Here is a 19,428-nt window from a genome sequence, read left to right as displayed (position 1 = left end):
CAGACCTGAATCCAATTGAGCACATCTGGGACATCATGTCTCGCTCCATCCACCAACGCCACGTTGCACCACAGACTGTCCAAGAGTTGGCGGATGCTTTAGTCCAGGTCTGGGAGGAGATCCTTCAGGAGACCATCCGCCACCTCATCAGGAGCATGCCCAGGCGTTGTAGGGAGGTCATACAGGCACGTGGAGGCCACACACACTACTGAGCCTCATTTTGACTTGTTTTAAGGACATTACATCAAAGTTGGATCAGCCTGTAGTGTGGTTTTCCACTTTAAATTTGAGTGTGACTCCAAATCCAGACCTCCATGGGTTGATAAATTGGATTTCCATTGATTATTTTTGCGTGATTTTGTTGTCAGCACATTCAACTATGTAAAGAAAAAAGTATTTAATAAGATTATTTCTTTCATTCAGATCTAGGATGTGTTGTTTAAGTGTTCCCTTTATTTTTTTGAGCAGTATATATATATATATATATATATATATATATATATATATATAATATATATGTATATATATATATATATGTATGTGTCTGTGTTTGGGCCTCTGAGTGTGTGTGCGTGCTTGCTTGCGCTGGTGCGTCTGCCTGTCCGGATGTTGTCTCAGTCCAGCGGCTCTTCTGAATAACAGTGTTCGCTGAAGCGAAAGGTGCCAACATTTCTCCGCAGTTGGTATTCCGACCACACAATGCTGTGCTGGGATCAAAACAGGCCATGAATCCATCCTCCCCATGTGGAGTTGGGGATAATCCCCTGTGTACTGGCTCTGGTGGAAAGTGTCCCCTCCCCCGGACTAAATGTGGTTTGCATTAGGATGATTATACAGTAGTTGGATGTCAGCTCTGTTGACTGGGTTCTCATCATCAGTTACCTGAGCCGCTGACAAATCCCAGTCAGTTAAGTCAGTGACATTTAAGAACTGCTTGGCTCTGTTGTGTTACAATGATTTGTTGAGCAAACGCTAAATTGACAGACATACTGTGTTTGTGTGTCGTATTGTTTGTCTGTGTGAGTGTGCAGTATGTACTGTACTGGGTGGGGTTGTGTGTGTATGTGTGTGTGTGTTCGTGTGTACTTGTGTGTATTTGCATTCTTGTGTATGTGTGTATATGTGAGCTTGCAGCCATGTGTGTCTTGTCCCAATTTTCACAATTTTTCTAATGTCTCCCCTCACTCCAGTCGGACTCAACAGTGACCATCACCTGTGCAGATGGTAAGTGGAATAAGCAGGTGTCGTGTGAGCCCGTAGACTGTGGTCTACCAGACAAGTACCACGTCCACCCAGCCAACTTTAACTTCCCTGAGGGAACTACCTATGGCAGGAGGAGCACTTTCCAATGCAGGGAGCCTGCCCAGCTCGTAGGTGAGTGGTTTGGGTTTTGGCTGTGTGAAATGAATTCAGAACAGCTAATGTATTCTACAGTACTGTTCTTAGCTGGCAGATTCATGGGATATCTTTTATATCCCTTTTATATTATTTGCTTTGTTCAACTATTTGTTTCTCCAATTTCCCACCCCTCTCTCCCTTTCTCTCCTTCCATCTCTACCCTGTTTACATCTCCTCCTACCTCACTACCTCTCCCTCCCATTTCCCCTTCTCCCACCCCCCTCTTCCCCCAGGTTCTAACAACACTCTGACGTGTCTGGAGGATGGTCTGTGGTCATTCCCTGAGGCACTGTGTGAGCTGCGCTGTCCGGCCCCACCCCACGTGCCCAACGCCATGCTGCAGACCAAGCGCTGCAACGACACGGGCCTCAAAGTGGGCTCCCTCTGCAAGTACAAGTGCAAGCCGGGCTACCATGTCACCAACAAGCCCAAGAGGTGACCAACCACCCACATGCTGTTGTGAATATAAAGTGACTCACAGTCGGGGTCAATTCCATTTTCATTCAAAATCCCAGACTCAGTTCAATTGACTGGGTTTGAAATGGACTTGATCCAATTGATCCTGTTCAACTCTTTACTTCACTTATCCCATCCTTTTAACATGGAGTATGTCTCTAGTCTTTGTCCTGTCAATTAAGTTCCACTCATCTCAACCCAAGAAACTTTGTCTTGGTCTTTGGCTTTGTCTAAACTCTTATCCCCTCCTTATCTCAGGCGAGCCTTTAAGCGTCAGTGCACAGAAGACGGCAGCTGGCTGGAGGGAGCGTGCGAGCCGGTGACCTGTGACCCTCCGCCTGCCATCTTCCACGGCATGTATCAGTGCACGGATGGCTTCCGCTTCGACAGCACCTGCTGGATCAACTGCCCCGGAGCCAACCACACGGTGAGACCGCTGCACGCCGCTCCATGCAAGCAGGTCTGTCTCTCTCTACTCCTCCTCCCCTCAACTGCCAGTGTCTGTCTGTCTGTCTGTCTGTCTGTCTGTCTGTCTGTCTGTCTGTCTGTCTGTCTGTCTGTCTGTCTGTCTGTCTGTCTGTCTGTCTGTCTGTCTGTCTGTCTGTCTGTCTGTCTGTCTGTCTGTCTGTCTGTCTGTCTATGGAGCTGACTGTTTGCCTGTCTGTGGGGCTGTCTGTCTGTCTGTGGGGCTTTGTACAGTTTGTCTGCCGAACTGTCTATCTGTGTGTTTTTGTCTCTGTGGGTTTCTGTCTCTCTCTGTGTGTGTGTGTGTATGTGTGTGTGTGTGTGTGTGTGTTGTCTTTCTGTGTTTTCTGTCAATCTGTTATCTAGTTGGCTAGCTAGCTAGATGTCTGTCTGTCTGTCTGTCTGTCTGTCTGTCTGTCTGTCTGTCTGTCTGTCTGTCTGTCTGTCTGTCTGTCTGTCTGTCTGTCTGTCTGTCTGTCTGTCTGTCTGTCTGTCTGTCTGTCTGTCAGCCTGTCTGTCTGTCTGTCAGCTTTGCCTTGTCTTTTGGTGTCTTAAAACATTGTACTGGCCTCAGTGTCTAGCGGTTTGTCTGTATCTGTTGTCTTTGTGAATTGTAAGAGGATAATGTGTTAGGGAACAGGAGATGTGAAGATCAACGTAATGCAACATACAGTACTGTATGACACACACATATTCACACAGACTGCCTTTCACTGCATTGTCCTTAACCTGAGGATCTCTCTGTGTGGTAGCCTTTAATGCAGAACTGTGTGTGGATTAGTATGTTCTGGTGTGTGTGGCTGGATTATAATGAGAGGATCAGAGGGTGTTAGGTCCAGCGTTTGCATGTATAATTCATGAATCTCCCGTGGGCAGATTCTGCGTGTAGACCGAGAGGATCTGCCAGGACTGAGAGGATCTGCCAGCATTGGGAGGGGTGGAGATGTTTTTTTGCCAGAACTCTCAATTTCTAACACGTATGAACACAGAAGTTAATCAGGCAGCTGACCAAATTACACTTGATCTTACTTCTGGTTTAAAAGAGATGAATGTTTCATAGACAGAATTGATTATCCCTCTCTCACTTTCTCTTTCTCTCATCCCCCTTTCCTCTCTCCTACTGCCTCCCCTTTCTTTCTCTTTCTCTCCCTCTCTCCCTCTCCCTCTCTCGCTCTCCCCATCAGTCCGATTCAATTAGCACCGCCAGTTATTAGATTAGATTGATTTTCAAAATAGTTGTGCCACAGACAGATTAATCAAGCCCTTTAATCCTCCTTGACTACAGCTCCTCAGATGATTGTCAGATAAGAGTACCAAGTTTCGTTGTGGTACGGAAAGTGGTTCTTAATGTCCTTTTCTGTGTGTGTGTGTGTGTGTGTGTGTGTGTGTGTGTGTGTGTGTGTGTGTGTGTGTGTGTGTGTGTGTGTGTGTGTGTGTGTGTGTGTGTGTGTATCAGGGGCCTAGCACCAATGTGATCCGCTGTAGGAAGGACGGCAACTGGACTGGCACCTTCAAGCTCTGTCCTCAGAGCATGGGACAGTGCTCTCTACCTCAAAACCTCAACCCCAGCATACGAGTCAGCTGCAAGAAGGGACATGGAATAGGTCTGTATATGTGTGTGGCATAGTAGAAACCATATTATACACTATGTTTGTCAGATTATAGAGAATCACTAGGGGCCTTGAGGTAAAACTTAGGGACTTTGACATAACAAATAGATGACCAAGTGGATATGAAGTAAACATTTGAAGCGTCTTTAAATAGGATCAAAGGCCATTTTAAAATCATTATTTGATGTGTGTACAGTTTGTGCAGAGACTGATGATGTCATTGGATTTGTTCACACAGGTGAGGAGTGTGAGCTGATGTGCAAGGACAGTAACAACGATGTGGTGATCCTGCCTAGCAACATGACCGCAGACAGCGTACTCAAAGAGCACTGGAGAAACCCACCCAAAGTCAAGGTGTGTGTGTCTGTCACAAGTCCCACAGACGTACTTCACAAAGCACTGCTGCTCATGATCTGTCCTATTTGGAATTTGACACTGTGTGTCTGTATCCTGGTAATATTATGAACTACAGAAGGACCAAACCCTTCACACCTACTGTCTGTCTGGCCAATGCATCTTGGTTGGCTAGACACTGGAAAACAGATGATACTGGTAGGAACAGACAGATAGAGAGAGGGATAGAAAGAGACAGACAGAATGTGGAGATCAATATAAGAGGAACACTCAAAGAAAACAAGTTGCAGTGCACTCTGGGACATGAAGTGTTATGCTCCCACACTCGGCGTAGTCCAGCACCACCCGCTAGAGTATACCCCAGTTACATTCAATTATCTTTCTATTACCAGCACAGGAAGGCAGGTCCCAATCAACACAATAACCACCGCGGCTTGGAAGAACACAGGCAGATCCCAGCCAGTCATCTCTGAACTCATGTGAACCACAGCCAGCGCTGGGGCCAAGTCGTAAAAGTTTAAAAGCGCCGTGTCGTCAGTAATCACTATCATTTTAGAAATGACACCATAAAAACCCTAATAGTTTGATTTAGATATACTTGACAGGGATATTGTATTGATTCTTCCCTGATTGCTTAAATTGGTGGTTGCGATTGGGAAATAAGGGCGGCGGGCAGTTTACAGAAGCGTACGTTAAATGTTGTGTAAACGTTATCCCCCTGGGGGGCGCAATTCACATGGAGAGTAATGAAATACACAACGATAAATACCATAATGTCGCTGTATCTAAATGTGTTTGTCAGAGAATTCCACCGCTTCCTCACTTAATTGAACTCGATTTAAGTCAATGGGACCTAATTATTAAATTACAGTTAAAAGCTGTTTTGAAGGTTTTTAGCTGCAGTTGGATGGACCTTAAATAGGGCTAGGGACTAGGCTAACCAATGAGGGCCTTGGGAGTTAGGACTGAGAACACTACGTTTTTTTTCTGGGGGTGTTTTGTTTTCATTGCGAGTCGCGCCGAGTCAGCCGTTTGTGGCGGTACGGGGGAAATAAAATGATCTGTTTGTAATTGATTTGTGTAATTGATATGATTTATTCACTGGGATAATATTAGTCTGGAAACGAGGCAAGAGGGGGAAAGGGAGACAGGATTAATGGGGCATCGAGATGTTCCACAGGGGTTGGATGAGGAGAAATCAATAGGCTGTTCTAGTGTGCTCAGCAGCTTGTGCCTCTGTGCCGGCCCATGTCAATCGATGCATATGAATTCCTATGCAACCTGTTCCACGTCTTTGGCTACCAGACAAGGATAGGACCCCCCCCCTTTAGAAAAAAGGATGTAAACTTTGTCAGTCTGGTTGCGTGCAGCGGATGACTACTCGGTAAGGTTTGCATTAAGAGCTGACGGCTCATGCCACGGGACGTCCAGTTTCTATATTAAAGTGTCAACTCAACCTTTTCCATCTGGGAAACGCTACTGTGCAAGTCGAACACACTTCTGAAGCGCTATCTTGAAATCCACCCTGATATCTGCAAATGATTGAATCCCGGCCTGTAAGTGTTCTCAGATGAGTGATACTTACCAAATGTCATCCATACCACCTACAATATCACAAGAACTCAATAGTAGACTGATTATGATAAGTACAGTATATTTGCATAGAGAACCATCAAATATGTTGATGATTAAATCACTAATAACCCATGATTAGATTCTATGGTAATATTCTCATAACATTTTATCTTAAAAGCTCCATCATTCTACTCTAGATTCACAACAAAAAATGCAGCCGTTTCTTTAGTGTTCCACATGTTCAAGAAGAAGCCAGGCAAAAAATCCACTTTGCATTTCCATATGTGCTGAGCCAGGGGGTTTGGCCTCTTCATCACTAATAGTGATGTATCACCCTTCCGACCCATTCGTTGTGGGGTTTGACCCACTTAGGCTACCATTCTCCTCCTCTCGCTCACTCTCTGTAGCACGCTTTCCCTGCCTCAGCAGAAATGACACTGCTACCTTTAGAATCTGTCATTTTTTTGTGAATAAAATCTATTTGGGACATGACCTCACTGTGCAAATAAGGATCTATTTTGGTGGGATGTCAGTGCCTCTGGGGCAGGTGTTGGGGGCGAGGAGCCCGTGCTCGGAGGTGTTAGGCAAAGCCACAATCGTGAATTCTGCTGATTTACGGCCGAGCAAGTTTGCGGAGGACTTCATCTTAGTGAACATTTTATTTTATTTAACTAGGCAAAAACAGCAGCGAAAAGTTTTTAAACTAAGTCTCTCTAGCCCCCACCCCTCCACTTTGCAGCTGTACATTTACCAAACTTGAACCACTCACTGTGGTCATCTTAACTGTGGGAGGCTATTTGACCCACCCAACCCCTCAGTGAGCTCACCCACTTCACTAAGGCATGCTGGGAAAGGAGTGTGCTGCTACCCAGTACCCAGCTGTCCTCAGATGCTCTGTTGTTCTTTCTCTCTCTCCGCCGATCCCTCTCTCTCTCTGCCCTCTCTCCCTTCTTATTTTTTCTGCCATTGATTTGCTGACGGTACTGAAATGAAAAATACCCTAGTTTGCAGCAGGGAAAAAGCGCTTCAACTCGTGTGTTATTGGGACACAGCAGGGCTGGGAAACAGCGCTGCGGCGGAGGTCAGCCAGTCCTTTGCTGTGGATGGCACTTTTGATCCGGTCCGCACTGGGTTGCTTTTGCCTCACTGCATGTACAGGATCTCCTTCGTCTGGGGGCATCATGTTCCCCTGAAAACCCTCTCTGGTCTCACACAGACACAGTCTTGTATACGCACGTGCACACACACACACACACACACACACACACACACACACACACACACACACACACACACACACACACACACACACACACACACACACACACACACACACACACACACACACACACACACACACACACACACACACACACTACATTCAAATCACCTCAGAAGCCCCCTTTCTTTCTCCATTAATCCCAATAAGAGCAGACAATGAAAAGAACAGTGCAGATTCCACACATACTGTGGAAATATTTGAGAACACGTTTCATATTCATACATACAGTGATGCAATCTCCCAGGGCCATTGCCCTGGTATGAAAGAGCACCTTTATATACGGATCAAGTTATATCATGTCAAGTAGATTTATTCAGCAATCTGTGGTAATCAATCAAAAGCAGGCTTCTACACCACTGGAAACATTCATGCATCCATTCATATGGAAAACACTATGGACTTTCCTCATCCTGAATGTGGAGTGAGTTAAGGTGAACACCTTTTAATAAGGAACATGGTCGTTCCACTGGAGTGTTGGCACCCTAACCTCCTTTTCAAAAACCAAGGAGAGAACATTTACCCCTTCACATTATGTGTCCGAGATCAAAGGAATTGCAGTAAGCGTTATCCAAACAGGCACACATAGCGTGGCAAGAGAGGGAGAAAAAATAATGATTTACAACAAAAGCTGTTTGATTTAGGTAAGCTAGGAACGTTGGAATGAGGTGGAGGCATGACGTGGTTGAGCAGGATAGGTCTAGTCAGCTTCAGTCGCTTTGGTAAAAACATCTCATTGTAAGGTATTTCAAGGTATTTGACCTGTAGAAACACTTGTCGGAACTCACCTTTGTGCAAGTGAATCAGCTAGGAGTGTAATGTGCTTGTGGTTGGGATCAGACGTCACTGCGAGTCGGATCTGTTGAAACAAGGCGCAGAGGTGGCAGACTTCAAAGAACCAACCAACCATCATTAGACGTGTACTATATCCTCCTCTCTAGCTTCATGACAAGTTTATATTTGTTAACGCCCCCTGCGAACCATTGACAATATCAATATAGCCTTATATGGTATAGAGAGATATGTATCAGTTAGTTGAAGGACCAAGGTTATGACCTGAGTCTGGCATTGGAAGAAAGAGAGAAAAAGCTCTGTGCCAGCGTTCCTGTCAACGTTGGCTGGTGGAGACTGTGTGTGCAGCCTAGTCTTGCCATATGACTCCTTGTTTATGTTTGTGTGGGTTTTGGGGAAAGACAACACAATGATGCATTCACAGCAGCCGGCAACAACATGCCGTTCCACATATACTTTCACTCCACAATCTAATATTGAAAGCAGGAAAAATACTTTTCCCACCATCATTACTAGTACTACTACCACTACTATGGCTACAATGTCCATCCTTACAACTATATCGCCAACCTGTCATTTATATTTGAATCAGTATATCTTATTCCATAGCTCACAGATTGACATTTCATCCATATACAGTAGAGATATTTTGAGTGTCTGAACCACTTTTGACTGTTTTCCTTTTGTCTCCTTACAGAATGTAGTGTGTACAATGGGACTGAAGTGGTATCCACACCCAGAGGTGCTCCACTGCATCAAAGGATGTGAGGTAAGAACGTCTATGAGCTTTCTGAGGATAGTAGTTTATCTATGAGATAAAGGTTTCACTTGCGATAGAAGATATGGGGGAAGGGCCTCATCTGTGTGATAGGATGTGAGGTAAGGGCTTGAACTGCATGAGAGGAAGTGAGGTAAGAGGACATGGCCTGCGTCATGGAGGCCAGTGGTGATGAGGGGAGGTGTGTGAGGAGTATAAACACTGTAACAGAATATATACACACGATTAAGTGCTCAGATAACAAGGGCTTCTTTATGTAGTTTGTAACCTATTCTGATATTTTCTAACATGTTATCAGATCAGACATCACCTTCAGTTTCCAGATATGTTGCTTTTTTCAAGTTGTTCTACTCGCCATGGAGTTTGTGCAGACACTAGCTCAGCGGGAGCTGTCAAAATCCAACACTCAGTCAGTTGTTTCAAATGGAGCTGGACAGATAAGAGAGATCAGGCCTGGTCATGTTTGAAAGAGTTGGCAGCCATTACTGGCTCTTACCTGGAACTGACTAGCACTCACACAGATACAGACACAGATACACCCACAGACACACACACTTCTGAACAGACTGCCCTAAATACAATGCCAGCCAGGTAGCTAGCTAGCTAGTATTAGACCTAGGGGAATGGTTGTGACGGGTAAATACTCGTAGCAACAACAACAAATTCCTTTGGTTGAAGTGCCAGCTGCCAGATACATGGATGACATTGTTAATCGATTCAGTCAATTCCACTCTCAATATTATTATGATGACTAGGTTTTTTAGCTAGCTATCAGAGAGACATGCCTTTTTACATCAGGCGAGCTCATTCGGGAGAGGGTTGTAATACAATATTGTTTCAGAGCATGTGTAGCTAATTGTTCTCTCCGGGGAGATGTGCTGCTCCTGTGACGTCAGTTACCGTGGATACCAGCACAAGCGGAGACGGTTGTCAGTGGAAGGCAATTAGAGGCGGGTTTGATTCATGTCGTCTCCGAAATGAAACACTTTACCCACATGGGGACCTGGATCTGTTTCAGAGAATCCCTCTGCTAGAGAAGAGAAGCAGGAAAGAACTGATACTGGGCTATAGCTTCAGTAGTTTGTCTACACGCCCTATGTAGCTGATATTGTAGTATGCCAATATTTTCAGATCAGATATGTTAACAAAATGTGTTCTTTCCTCAGGCAAAATATATATTTAGATTTGACTGTGATAAGCTATGTATTTAAATTTGATCGTGGTAAAGAAAGTATCCCCCTTCTGCTCAGTGTTGGTAAAAGGATGATGTCATCATTCACACAGTTAAAGCCAATTGGATAACCAAGGGAGGGGGGCTACCCTCATAAATCACATGATTGGAGTGTTTCTTAGCCTCATATAGTTTATGGTGTCTTCACATTGATTTACATGTCTGGACCTCTCACGACTTAAAAAGGCACATTGTGTCACAAGTGTAAATTATGCACCAGATTAATCAGCAAATTCAGCACACAACCTCAAAAATGGCACTGGGTGAGATGGGGACAAAACAAGTTTACAAGTTTAAAGCTGCACTATGTAACTTTTTGGGCGACCCAACTTAATTCCCATAGAAATGTGAGTTATATTCTGTCATTCTCATTGAAAGCAAGTCTAAGTAGTGGTAGATCTGTTCTCTGTGTGCTATTTCTATCCTTCCTGTTCTTAAGTTTAGTTTTTGCGGGGGTGACCTGATTTGTAAGTATTAATTTATTTTCGGTCAAAAGGGGTTCATTTTGTCAAACAGATTTTGAACCCAAAAGTGTATTCTAGAGGGGGACAATAAATAGAAAACTAATTTGGTTAGGGTGTAGGGGCAACTTTACTTCATCTTGTTTTCAGAAGATGTTATTGTTTATTTAGTCTGATCAGTGGAACAATTCTCATTCTTAACAATGGGCTAAAATATAGGGGTAATTAATGTGGTTGTCAGCAAGAACCCTGCAGTTATTCCCCACTATTTTTGTATTATTCCACTTCTTCCCAATTTTGCCAATGTAATCACATATTTAAAATCTGATATGCCTAACTTGTGTCTTTGAAAATGTATTATATGAGGATATGAGTTTTTGCTGCCATTCATGGAGAGTTTTGAATAAGTTATACAAATAAGCAATGGATATTAAATTCTCCAGGAATCAAATATAATTTTGTATATTTTAGTATTGTGCCCATGCTAGGCAGAGATGGTAGGGGGACTCACAACTCATAAACACATCATATTTTCTATGTAAGTAAGATGATGGCAAGGATCTTCAACTAATGGCCATAAACCACCTGAATGTTGATATTCATTCGATTTTTCTTAAAGGTTGGGTGATTTAGAGAAATTAACTGTTTTAACAAGAACATTTTGAAACACCCAGCACTTCAGGGGAGGCCAACCCTCCTGAAGAGCAAGCAGGATTTTCTTCCAGACCTATTTTAAAGAGATACTTTACCCAAATTACAAAATGTTTGTTTCCTTACCTTGAAATCAGTCTATATTTACCCACTGCCATGAACCATTAATATAAACATTTTACTGTAAATCCATCCCCCAAAAATCTGAAAGTAACAAAGTCATTGAATTTTGAGTGTTCATTTATTGTTCAAAGCATCCTGAATACGCCTGACCTGTGGTTTTAATGGTCATGCGCCTAAGCCATGTCAAAATACATAGAATTGCAGTAAATTAGCTTTAAAACTAAAATGTTCTGTCTAACACCGAACCCAAACCGGCTGTGCGCATGCGTCATCGTGTATACATTTATTTTGTCCCCCTACACCAAACACGATCACGACACGCAGATTAAAATATCAAAACTAACTCTGAACCAATGACATTAATTTGGGGACAGGTCGAAAAGCATTAAACATTTATGGCAATTTAGCTAGTTAGCTTGCACTTGCTAGCTAATTTGTCCTGGGATATAAACATTAGGTTGTTATTTTACCTGAAATGCACAAGGTCCTCTACTCCGACAATTAATCCACACATAAAAACGGTCAACCGAATCATTTCTAGTCAACTCTCCTCCTTCCAGGCTTTTTCATTGTTTACCTTATATGGTGATTGGCATCAAAACTTTCATAGTATTACCACGACAACCGGCAACAGTTCGTCTTTCAATCACCCACGTGGGTATAACCAATGAGGAGATGGCACGTGGGTACCTGCTTCTATAAACCAATGAGGAGATGGGAGAGGCAGAACTTGCAGCGCGATCTGCATCAGAAATAGGAATGACTTCTATTTTAGCCCTTGGCAACACAGACGCTCATTGACGCGCGCGAGCAGTGTGGGTGCAATAATTGAATAACATAGATTTCTACATTTATTTTGCAACGCTCGCACACACGAGCGGTGTAGTCAGGGTATAAGGGTTGTGCCAGGGGGCAATGAAATTCACATAGCAAATCTCACTCCATGCTTTCTTCAAAAGTTGGCAGCCCTGAATACAATATTAACTAAATCAAACTTAAACTAATATAGAGCACTTAAGTGGGATAATCAAACACAAATAAATCAGAGGGAATCAGTGGATTTTTCCTCTCTATGTTGTCCATATGTGTAAGTACAGTACACTGTATAGGTTGTTGATGACGTCCTGCCTCTTATTGTCTCCTCTTGTTTGTTGCTGTCTCTATCTGTCACAGCCCTTCATGGGAGACAATTACTGTGACTCGGTCAACAACAGAGCCTTCTGTAACTACGACGGAGGGGACTGCTGCCACTCCACCGTCAAGACCAAGAAGGTGAGTTACATCTGGACCTGGATTCACTAAACCTTATCAAGACAAAATGTCTTCTTTTTATCTGCCTTTTGAACTTAAGTTAAGATAAGTGTTAAGTTAGGATAAGAGTTAAGTTAGGATAAGAGTTAAGATAAGAGTTGAGTTAAGATAAGAGTTGAGTTAAGTTAGGATAAAAGTTAAGTTAGGATAAGAGTTAAGTTAGGATAAGAGTTAAGTTAGGATAAGAGTTAAGATAAGAGTTGAGTTAAGTTAAGAAAAGAGTTATGTTAGTATAAGATATGTTGCTTCTTCTTATGTTGTCACTGTGGCTACTGAGAGTTATTTGAAATCGGTTGTGAACTTGTGTTTGCTGCCATGTATTTTTGAACTTGACATTTTGAAGATAAGCTACATAAAGCTTCCATTGTCTGTTGCACATTGGCATTGCTCAGTTGCCCAGCTTTAGGGGTTGAGGGTCTTTACTCCACCAGTTGGTGCTCATGGTTGTCCTTTGCCACCTCTCTCTATGATCCAGATAAGAGCCTATTCCGCTATGTGAACAATACACAGCTGTTCTGTACACTCTGTGTTTCTCTAGCTTGTGTGTATTGTGGTCTTTTCCCCAGGCTGTGTCTGGCTTTCTGGCTGGGTTAGAAGTCTATCATAGTTCCTCTGCCTGAGTCTGTACCATTATCTGTTTCTCTGGCTCCTTCTGTTCCTCTGTGTATCTGGCTGGGTTTTTACTGTAGCATGTCTGTCTGTCTGTCTGTCTGTCTGTCTGTCTGTCTGTCTGTCTGTCTGTCTGTCTGTCTGTCTGTCTGTCTGTCTGTCTGTCTGTCTGTCTGTCTGGATCCGGAGTCTCTTCATTTCCTGCTGGGAGGCGGGCGCATGTGTCCCCTCTCCCCAGGGTCCAATCAGAACGTGTGTGATTGCTTCCGTTCCACCTTCACTGTTCCTCCCTCGCTATTTTAACGTCAGCTTTCCACGGTATCAGGGTCAATCAATGTTTTATCCTCATTTTTCTGTGCTTCCCACCATTCCACCCTCCCTGTTCCTCTCAGGCTCCTCCACGTTGCCCTGTTCCACTCTCTCTGTACCTGTTGTAAAAAGGAGAAGGTTATTGGCTTCTGTTGTGTAGCCAACCTGGTAAAATAAAAAGTCATTTGTAAGTCAAAAACTAAGAGCCAAAACCAGGATCAAGCCAGAGACGGTTGCATCGTCTTTGTTGGACCCACCCATGGTGTGTTCCAAAAGACTGCTGCTTGTTGACTAGCTGCTTTGGCCCATTGACTGGCCAGGGCTTCCAGTAAGAAGCTGTTCAGCAGCACCATGAACAAGTTGTCTTTCACAAACTCTCTGTCTCTAGATATGGAAAACCAGCAGTAGGCATGGACTGACTGGTATGTATCTGATAACGAATGTGTCTGGTATCTGTTAACAGAGCAGTAGTAGTATGCCAGTCACCAGTCTCATGCTGTAGCCTACTTGGCTGATGTTCCATCATTCTTACTGGAATGTTTTCTGTCCATTTCCTTTCATTCAAGTCAGTCATGTACTACTGTATGTTCAGACATGTTGCCCCATAGAAACAGGCTTTGTTTTTGTCCTTCACTCATCTGTTGCGTATTAGCACAGGAATAGGGGGTTTTAGAGGATTTTTAGAGGATTTTTAGAGTCTTAAGTCCATAATTGAGGGTAGAAAGACACTGTCACAGTGTGGGATGTAGCCACTGTGATAAACAAAAATACAACTCCTACCAACAATTGTTAGCTGCATAATATTGGCCACTTTGGTGGTTGGTGTCCTTGGATACCAAATACCAGACAGACAGACAGATACCAGACAGACACCAGACAGACACCAGACAGACACCAGACAGACAGACAGGCAGAGGAGAAGGCCCATCTCTGGGAGCGCGTGTCTCTGAACGTCGGCCATTTCCGCTGAGCCGCAATGATAAGAGGATCACCTGGGCTCAAGCCCCAAAGCCATGCGCTACTCCCAGGCATTCAGCCTGGCAGCTGTTGAAGCAAACACTTCAGCTGGTATTTCAAAAGTGACTTCCCTGGAAATGGTTAGGATTTGGGAAAGATAGAGAAAATTGCTCTGAAATAACCGATCATAATTTGATTTATCGGCTGCCAGGAGAGAATGGCGAAAGAGGTTACCTGAGTTGAAGACATGAGAAGGAAATATATGGAGTAGAAATGGGTCTGACAGGTGGGAGAGGCATCAAACAGTAGTCCATTGAAAATCTTCACATTTCTTATCGAGAATGTATGAGGAACTCATCCATGAATATAGAACATTTGGCATCTAAATTCAGTATAAAGACTGCTCAAAGACACCTTTTAATGCCTCATCTGACTCTGTGAAAACAGTCCAGACCTAAATGGTGTTTCATGCATATGGACTGTATTGTTGTTTTGATAAGCGTGTAGAAGTGTAGCTGGCTGTTGTTGTTTTTGCCTTCTAGATGTGGTTGTTTTTCATGTGAGGCAGAGCTCACCCTGACCCTCATCTCTGTCTGATCATCCCAGCCCCAAACAAAACAACACGACAATGACAAAGTAACTCAGACCTCTTTTTTACGACAGTCTCCATCTATTCTGCCCACTCACTGGTGCCACACAGACACAGTCAGTCAGTCACACACTGTTTTCCTGCTTGTGGGAAGTTAGTGTTGTTGTTTCAGCCACAGGCAGAGATTCCATCTAGAGAGCTGCATTCCCGCGGGTGTCCCGTGGGACATGCGGGCCCCTACAGAGCATTGCAGCACGGTTGGCATTTTCCATGCTGTGGGAGGGAGTGGCGGTCAGACAGACCACTTTGGGATGAAAATATGTTTTTGTCCCGCAGATTATTTTTGAAAGGTTGTCTTTTTGTTTTGTATGTGTGTGTGTTATCTGATGTATTAAAGCACCTCGTTGTCACACTATTCTCAATCTCTCATAGGATAATGCTGCTTCAAATTCAGTAACATACTTCTCTTGTGTTGGGCGTGCGAGATCAAATGCACTTATATGTGTGCTGCAACATACTGTATGTGTGGTCCCAATTAAATGGCCTGTAGACTAGGCTATATGGGCGGAGAAGTACGGCAATGATAGGGTTTAGTTTAGACTCCGACATTGACTGTAAATAAATATTGATAACTCAATATTGCTTGCAGATTATTGCGTTCCTTAAAGTTATGCAAAATGTTAACTGTCAATTAACTGTCAATTCAACTATATTTTGTTCCAACTATATTCTTTTTCAAACCACGTCTACCTTTTGGCTGATGTAGCTGAATAATACTGATAGCCTAATATAATGGGCCACGTGAGCATCTCTGGTATTTTAACCTATTTCTTAGGCTATTTTTGCGCATTTTGATCTTTACTAGCGGTGGGAAAATTGCTGGGACAGGGAATGCAAAGCGAGCTGCTACATACACCTAAAATAACATTTTTTGGACCAGTCCTTGCAGGAGCTGGTGGGAGTCAGACAAGGAGTCAGAGTGAGCAGGCTGGCGCGGTATGAAAAGCAGCGGGATTGGGCGAGAGCGTGATGAAGTAATCAGTCCTGCACAGACTTCTAATTCCATCCCTTCATGTTGGGAATATAGGGAATATATAGGCTGTAGTCCAGATGTAGAACACCAGTGTAACAAGGGGCTGGGAATATAGGCTGTAGTCCAGATGTAGAACACCAGTGTAACAAGGGGCTGGGAATATAGGCTGTAGTCTTGGTATACACAGTCTTTGGCAGGAGAGAGGGTTACACATTATCAACTGTTTAGACAATTATAAGGTTCGTGGAGGGACATTATTTGATCAAGTGACTTATAAACCCCATAAGGTCAGGAAAGGGTGTTTGTAGTACATAGTGAGCTAGCTGGGATTGTTGTGCTGGTATGCCTTTGTCAGAGGTCAACGGAAACCACCAGCACCCCCATCTCTCCAAACAACCATTTCTTTGTTATTGCTTTGGGTATCCCACCTTACAGCCATGGTTTATTACCGCTATGGGCTGCACTGCTGTGAAGGGAACACCACACACAGAGAGTGAGAGTGAGCATGGTACTGTGGAGTCTGGCAGCCCACACTGTGGCCATAGGGAGAGTCCCCAGAAAGGCTCTCTGGAAACCACACACGCACAGTGACACACAGTATCATACACTGCCACAACTTGTTGTGCCTGTGGGGGGAGTGACTCAGCTGGAATCCTAGGCAGGGTTGTGACACAGCCCTGCCAGCCGGAGATACCAGAGATAACATCAGAACACCCCATCCTCTCCTCCACTACTCTTTTCCTTCTCCTCCTCCTCCTCTCCTCCAAGAAAAACCTTCACCGCTTTATTTCCCCCATTCTTTTCTGTTCTTTCGTGTGAGCGTGAATAATGAAAGAGAAGAGAAGGGGGAGGCTGAAGTACTTCCCCGCCACCCCATGTTTGTTGTTGTTTCTTATCTCCACTCTTTTTCTTTCCCTCCTTCTTTCTTTCTCCTGGAGATTTGCGTATTAAGGAGTTCTGGATGACTTGCGGTGTATTATTCCTCTCAGGGACTTTGAAGGTGCGAGGCAGGCTGCACGTAAGGTCACCACAGGATCCCCCTAATGACTGCAAGCTGTTGGCAGGCAAGGGGGGAGGAGGGGAGGGAAGAGGGAGGATACGGAGTATGACTGAGGCTGCCTGCCTCTCTGCCTGCCTGCCTTGCCGGGCTTGTTCCGTTTCTTCCAGAACCCCATAGAAAAAAATACATATTGGGAAATGGAAGCCACCAGGCATGTCAACCCTTCCTCACCCCTCCACGTTCATAATGTCGCTGTTTGTTTTTGGTATTGTGGACTGGGCCAATTTGATGACTTAAGTGAACTTTTGGGAGCTCCCCCACCCCACGCCTACACCTTCCCCTCCATGACCCATATTCTTCCATAATATGCTCTTGTTTTCCCTGTGGCATTATGTCGCTTTGTCTTTTTCCAGTGTCACAGAACTCTTCCTTTCCATTGGTTTATTTACTGAGGCAGGGCACTTTGCTCCTCTCCCAAACATGCACTTTGCAGCCCGTGTTTTTTTCTAGACATCACTACTACTGACTGTTGCTGTGTTTACATCTAACTCTAACTTCTACAAGTTCCACCAGGGAGAAACTTCAAACAGACATACCTTTTGAAGTTTAAAGAAAATGTTGGTACACCAATTTAAAGAGAAAAAATTCAGCTAAATAAATATGTCAGGCCAGGTGAGGTTTGTTCAGCGAAAATGAACCACATTTTTTTGTCACTCTGCTACATTTATACACAAACACCCATTTAGACTGGCACAGCACACCTTTACAAACCGGTAATAAACTGAGATAGTCAAATCAGCAATACAACAACTTGTTTTTCAAGTCTTTTTTGTTGCTTTTCATACACTTTCTGTTTTTTCCCATAGAAATGACCTTCTCAGATCAGGAGTTCAACCAATTAGCACAGTGTTCTGGTGCTGGGGTGCTGCATCCCTTCTATAATCCTATCAATGTTGTTCAGTTTATATCAAGCAGTAATGATTGAATCAATGACCTTGGAGGTGTGGAGAGTAGCAGATTTATCCCGTTTGTTGTCTTGGGGATTATCTTTTCACACCCGATGACGCACCTGTATTGAAAAAAGTGTATTTATCCATTGTTTATTGGTATGGCTAGTACTCATCTGAGAATCAGATCATGATAATCCTTTACTGCGTCAAAGGGAGCTGTACGTGGACGTTTACCCAGCCGGATAGTGGGCGAATGATTAAATTCAGGCAATAAAAAGGCCAGCCTTCCATGGCCATTCCTCTGTGACCCACCTTGTTCGGGGCTAGGCTGCAAATACACAAGGTTCCACTATTGCCTCTTACTCTGTATCCCTTGTAACCTTGAAACTGATAATTCTTGGAAATTTTATAATTGCATAGAACACAGCTTCCTGGGCTGTTCTACTGTGAACCGGTTCTCAGAACCAATAGACTGCTTTCCGTTTGATTCTCAATGGAAGCTCTGAGCATCACTGAAGTGTCTTTGACTGAACTGTCTTGTGCTCCCAAGTCTTTGGGCATCCAGCCCCATCGCGGCCCATTCAGTTCCACCGCGGTCACAGCGTATATTGGCTAACTGCATGTAGAGAGGGCGCTGCATCAACAGCTCTTATTTTTAAATATCTGAGGGCAACCGAGTTTGACTTCTGGTCCCCATGCCAAGTCAATTAAGGGGAGAGAAGCAGTGGCGGGGGACCAGGGCCCAGCAGTGGAGCAGTGCTAGAGAGTTCTGGTCAGCAAGCATTAAGTGTTGGTTTCGTACCTGCCTTTAAAAAAAGAAATAAGGCTTAATTATCAACGTATGTCTGCCCTGCCACGCAATGTTTACGGCAATAAAACCCAATCCCTAAACGAGCAGCTCATGCCTTCCAAATAGTTTCCTTTAATCCTGGTCTTTAAGGGGGAGAGGAGGTATGGTACAGACCGGGAATGGGGGAGAGTAGGCACCGTGTCAGTGTAGGAGTGGAGGATGGAGGGGGTTGTTGAACAAAACAAGCATCTGGGAGGTGGGAGGATCGGGTTTCTCCACAACTGAGTAAAGGTAGTAACTCTCCAGGGGAAACACGCTTCCCGCAGGTTTAGGAGCCTCGGCTGTTTGCTCACGTCGAGTGCCAGGCGCTAGCAAAGTCAAAACCTGCCCTCCTTTCTCTCTGGAACTTTCTTTATCTTTCTTTCTCTCTCCCTCTTTCTCTCTTTCATGCACTCTCTTTCCTGTTCTCTCTTTGTCACTCCCTCTCTGTCTTTAGTGCTCTCTCTCCCACTCTATCCCTCTTCCATGCATACTTTCTCCCCTCCCCTTTCTCCCCCTCTCTCTCCCTCTCTCCTGCATGTGTTGTTATAACAACATGTATCTGGTGTGCAGTGGAGAGTGATCACCAGTGGTTCTCATTGGAATAACACAATTAGTTCTGGTTTGTTTTATCTGCTTGCCTGTGTTCATATGAGACAATGTTATGT

The 19,428-nt window shown here is 44.1% G+C and overlaps 1 protein-coding gene across 2 annotated transcripts in view; it reads left to right on the top strand.

The window, feature by feature from the left end:
• The window catches only part of LOC106565903 (pappalysin-1), a 125,708-nt gene that overhangs the window by 97,234 nt on the left and 9,046 nt on the right, over window positions 1-19,428 (top strand). Inside the window, exons 15-21 of one of the 2 annotated variants that reach the window (XM_045691089.1) lie at window positions 1,191-1,374; window positions 1,632-1,833; window positions 2,113-2,281; window positions 3,776-3,923; window positions 4,168-4,283; window positions 8,627-8,698; window positions 12,347-12,445. In XM_045691089.1, the coding sequence (XP_045547045.1) occupies window positions 1,191-1,374; window positions 1,632-1,833; window positions 2,113-2,281; window positions 3,776-3,923; window positions 4,168-4,283; window positions 8,627-8,698; window positions 12,347-12,445 (990 nt within the window). Of the gene's footprint in view, window positions 1-1,190; window positions 1,375-1,631; window positions 1,834-2,112; window positions 2,315-3,775; window positions 3,924-4,167; window positions 4,284-8,626; window positions 8,699-12,346; window positions 12,446-19,428 lie in introns of both variants that reach the window. The other variant, XM_045691078.1, reaches the window with a different exon arrangement.

This window comes from Salmo salar, chromosome ssa01 (genome assembly GCF_905237065.1).
Source record: "Salmo salar chromosome ssa01, Ssal_v3.1, whole genome shotgun sequence".
Taxonomy (NCBI): domain Eukaryota; kingdom Metazoa; phylum Chordata; class Actinopteri; order Salmoniformes; family Salmonidae; genus Salmo; species Salmo salar.
Note: the sequence above shows the minus strand (reverse complement) of the source record. Positions and strands in the feature narration are given on the sequence as shown.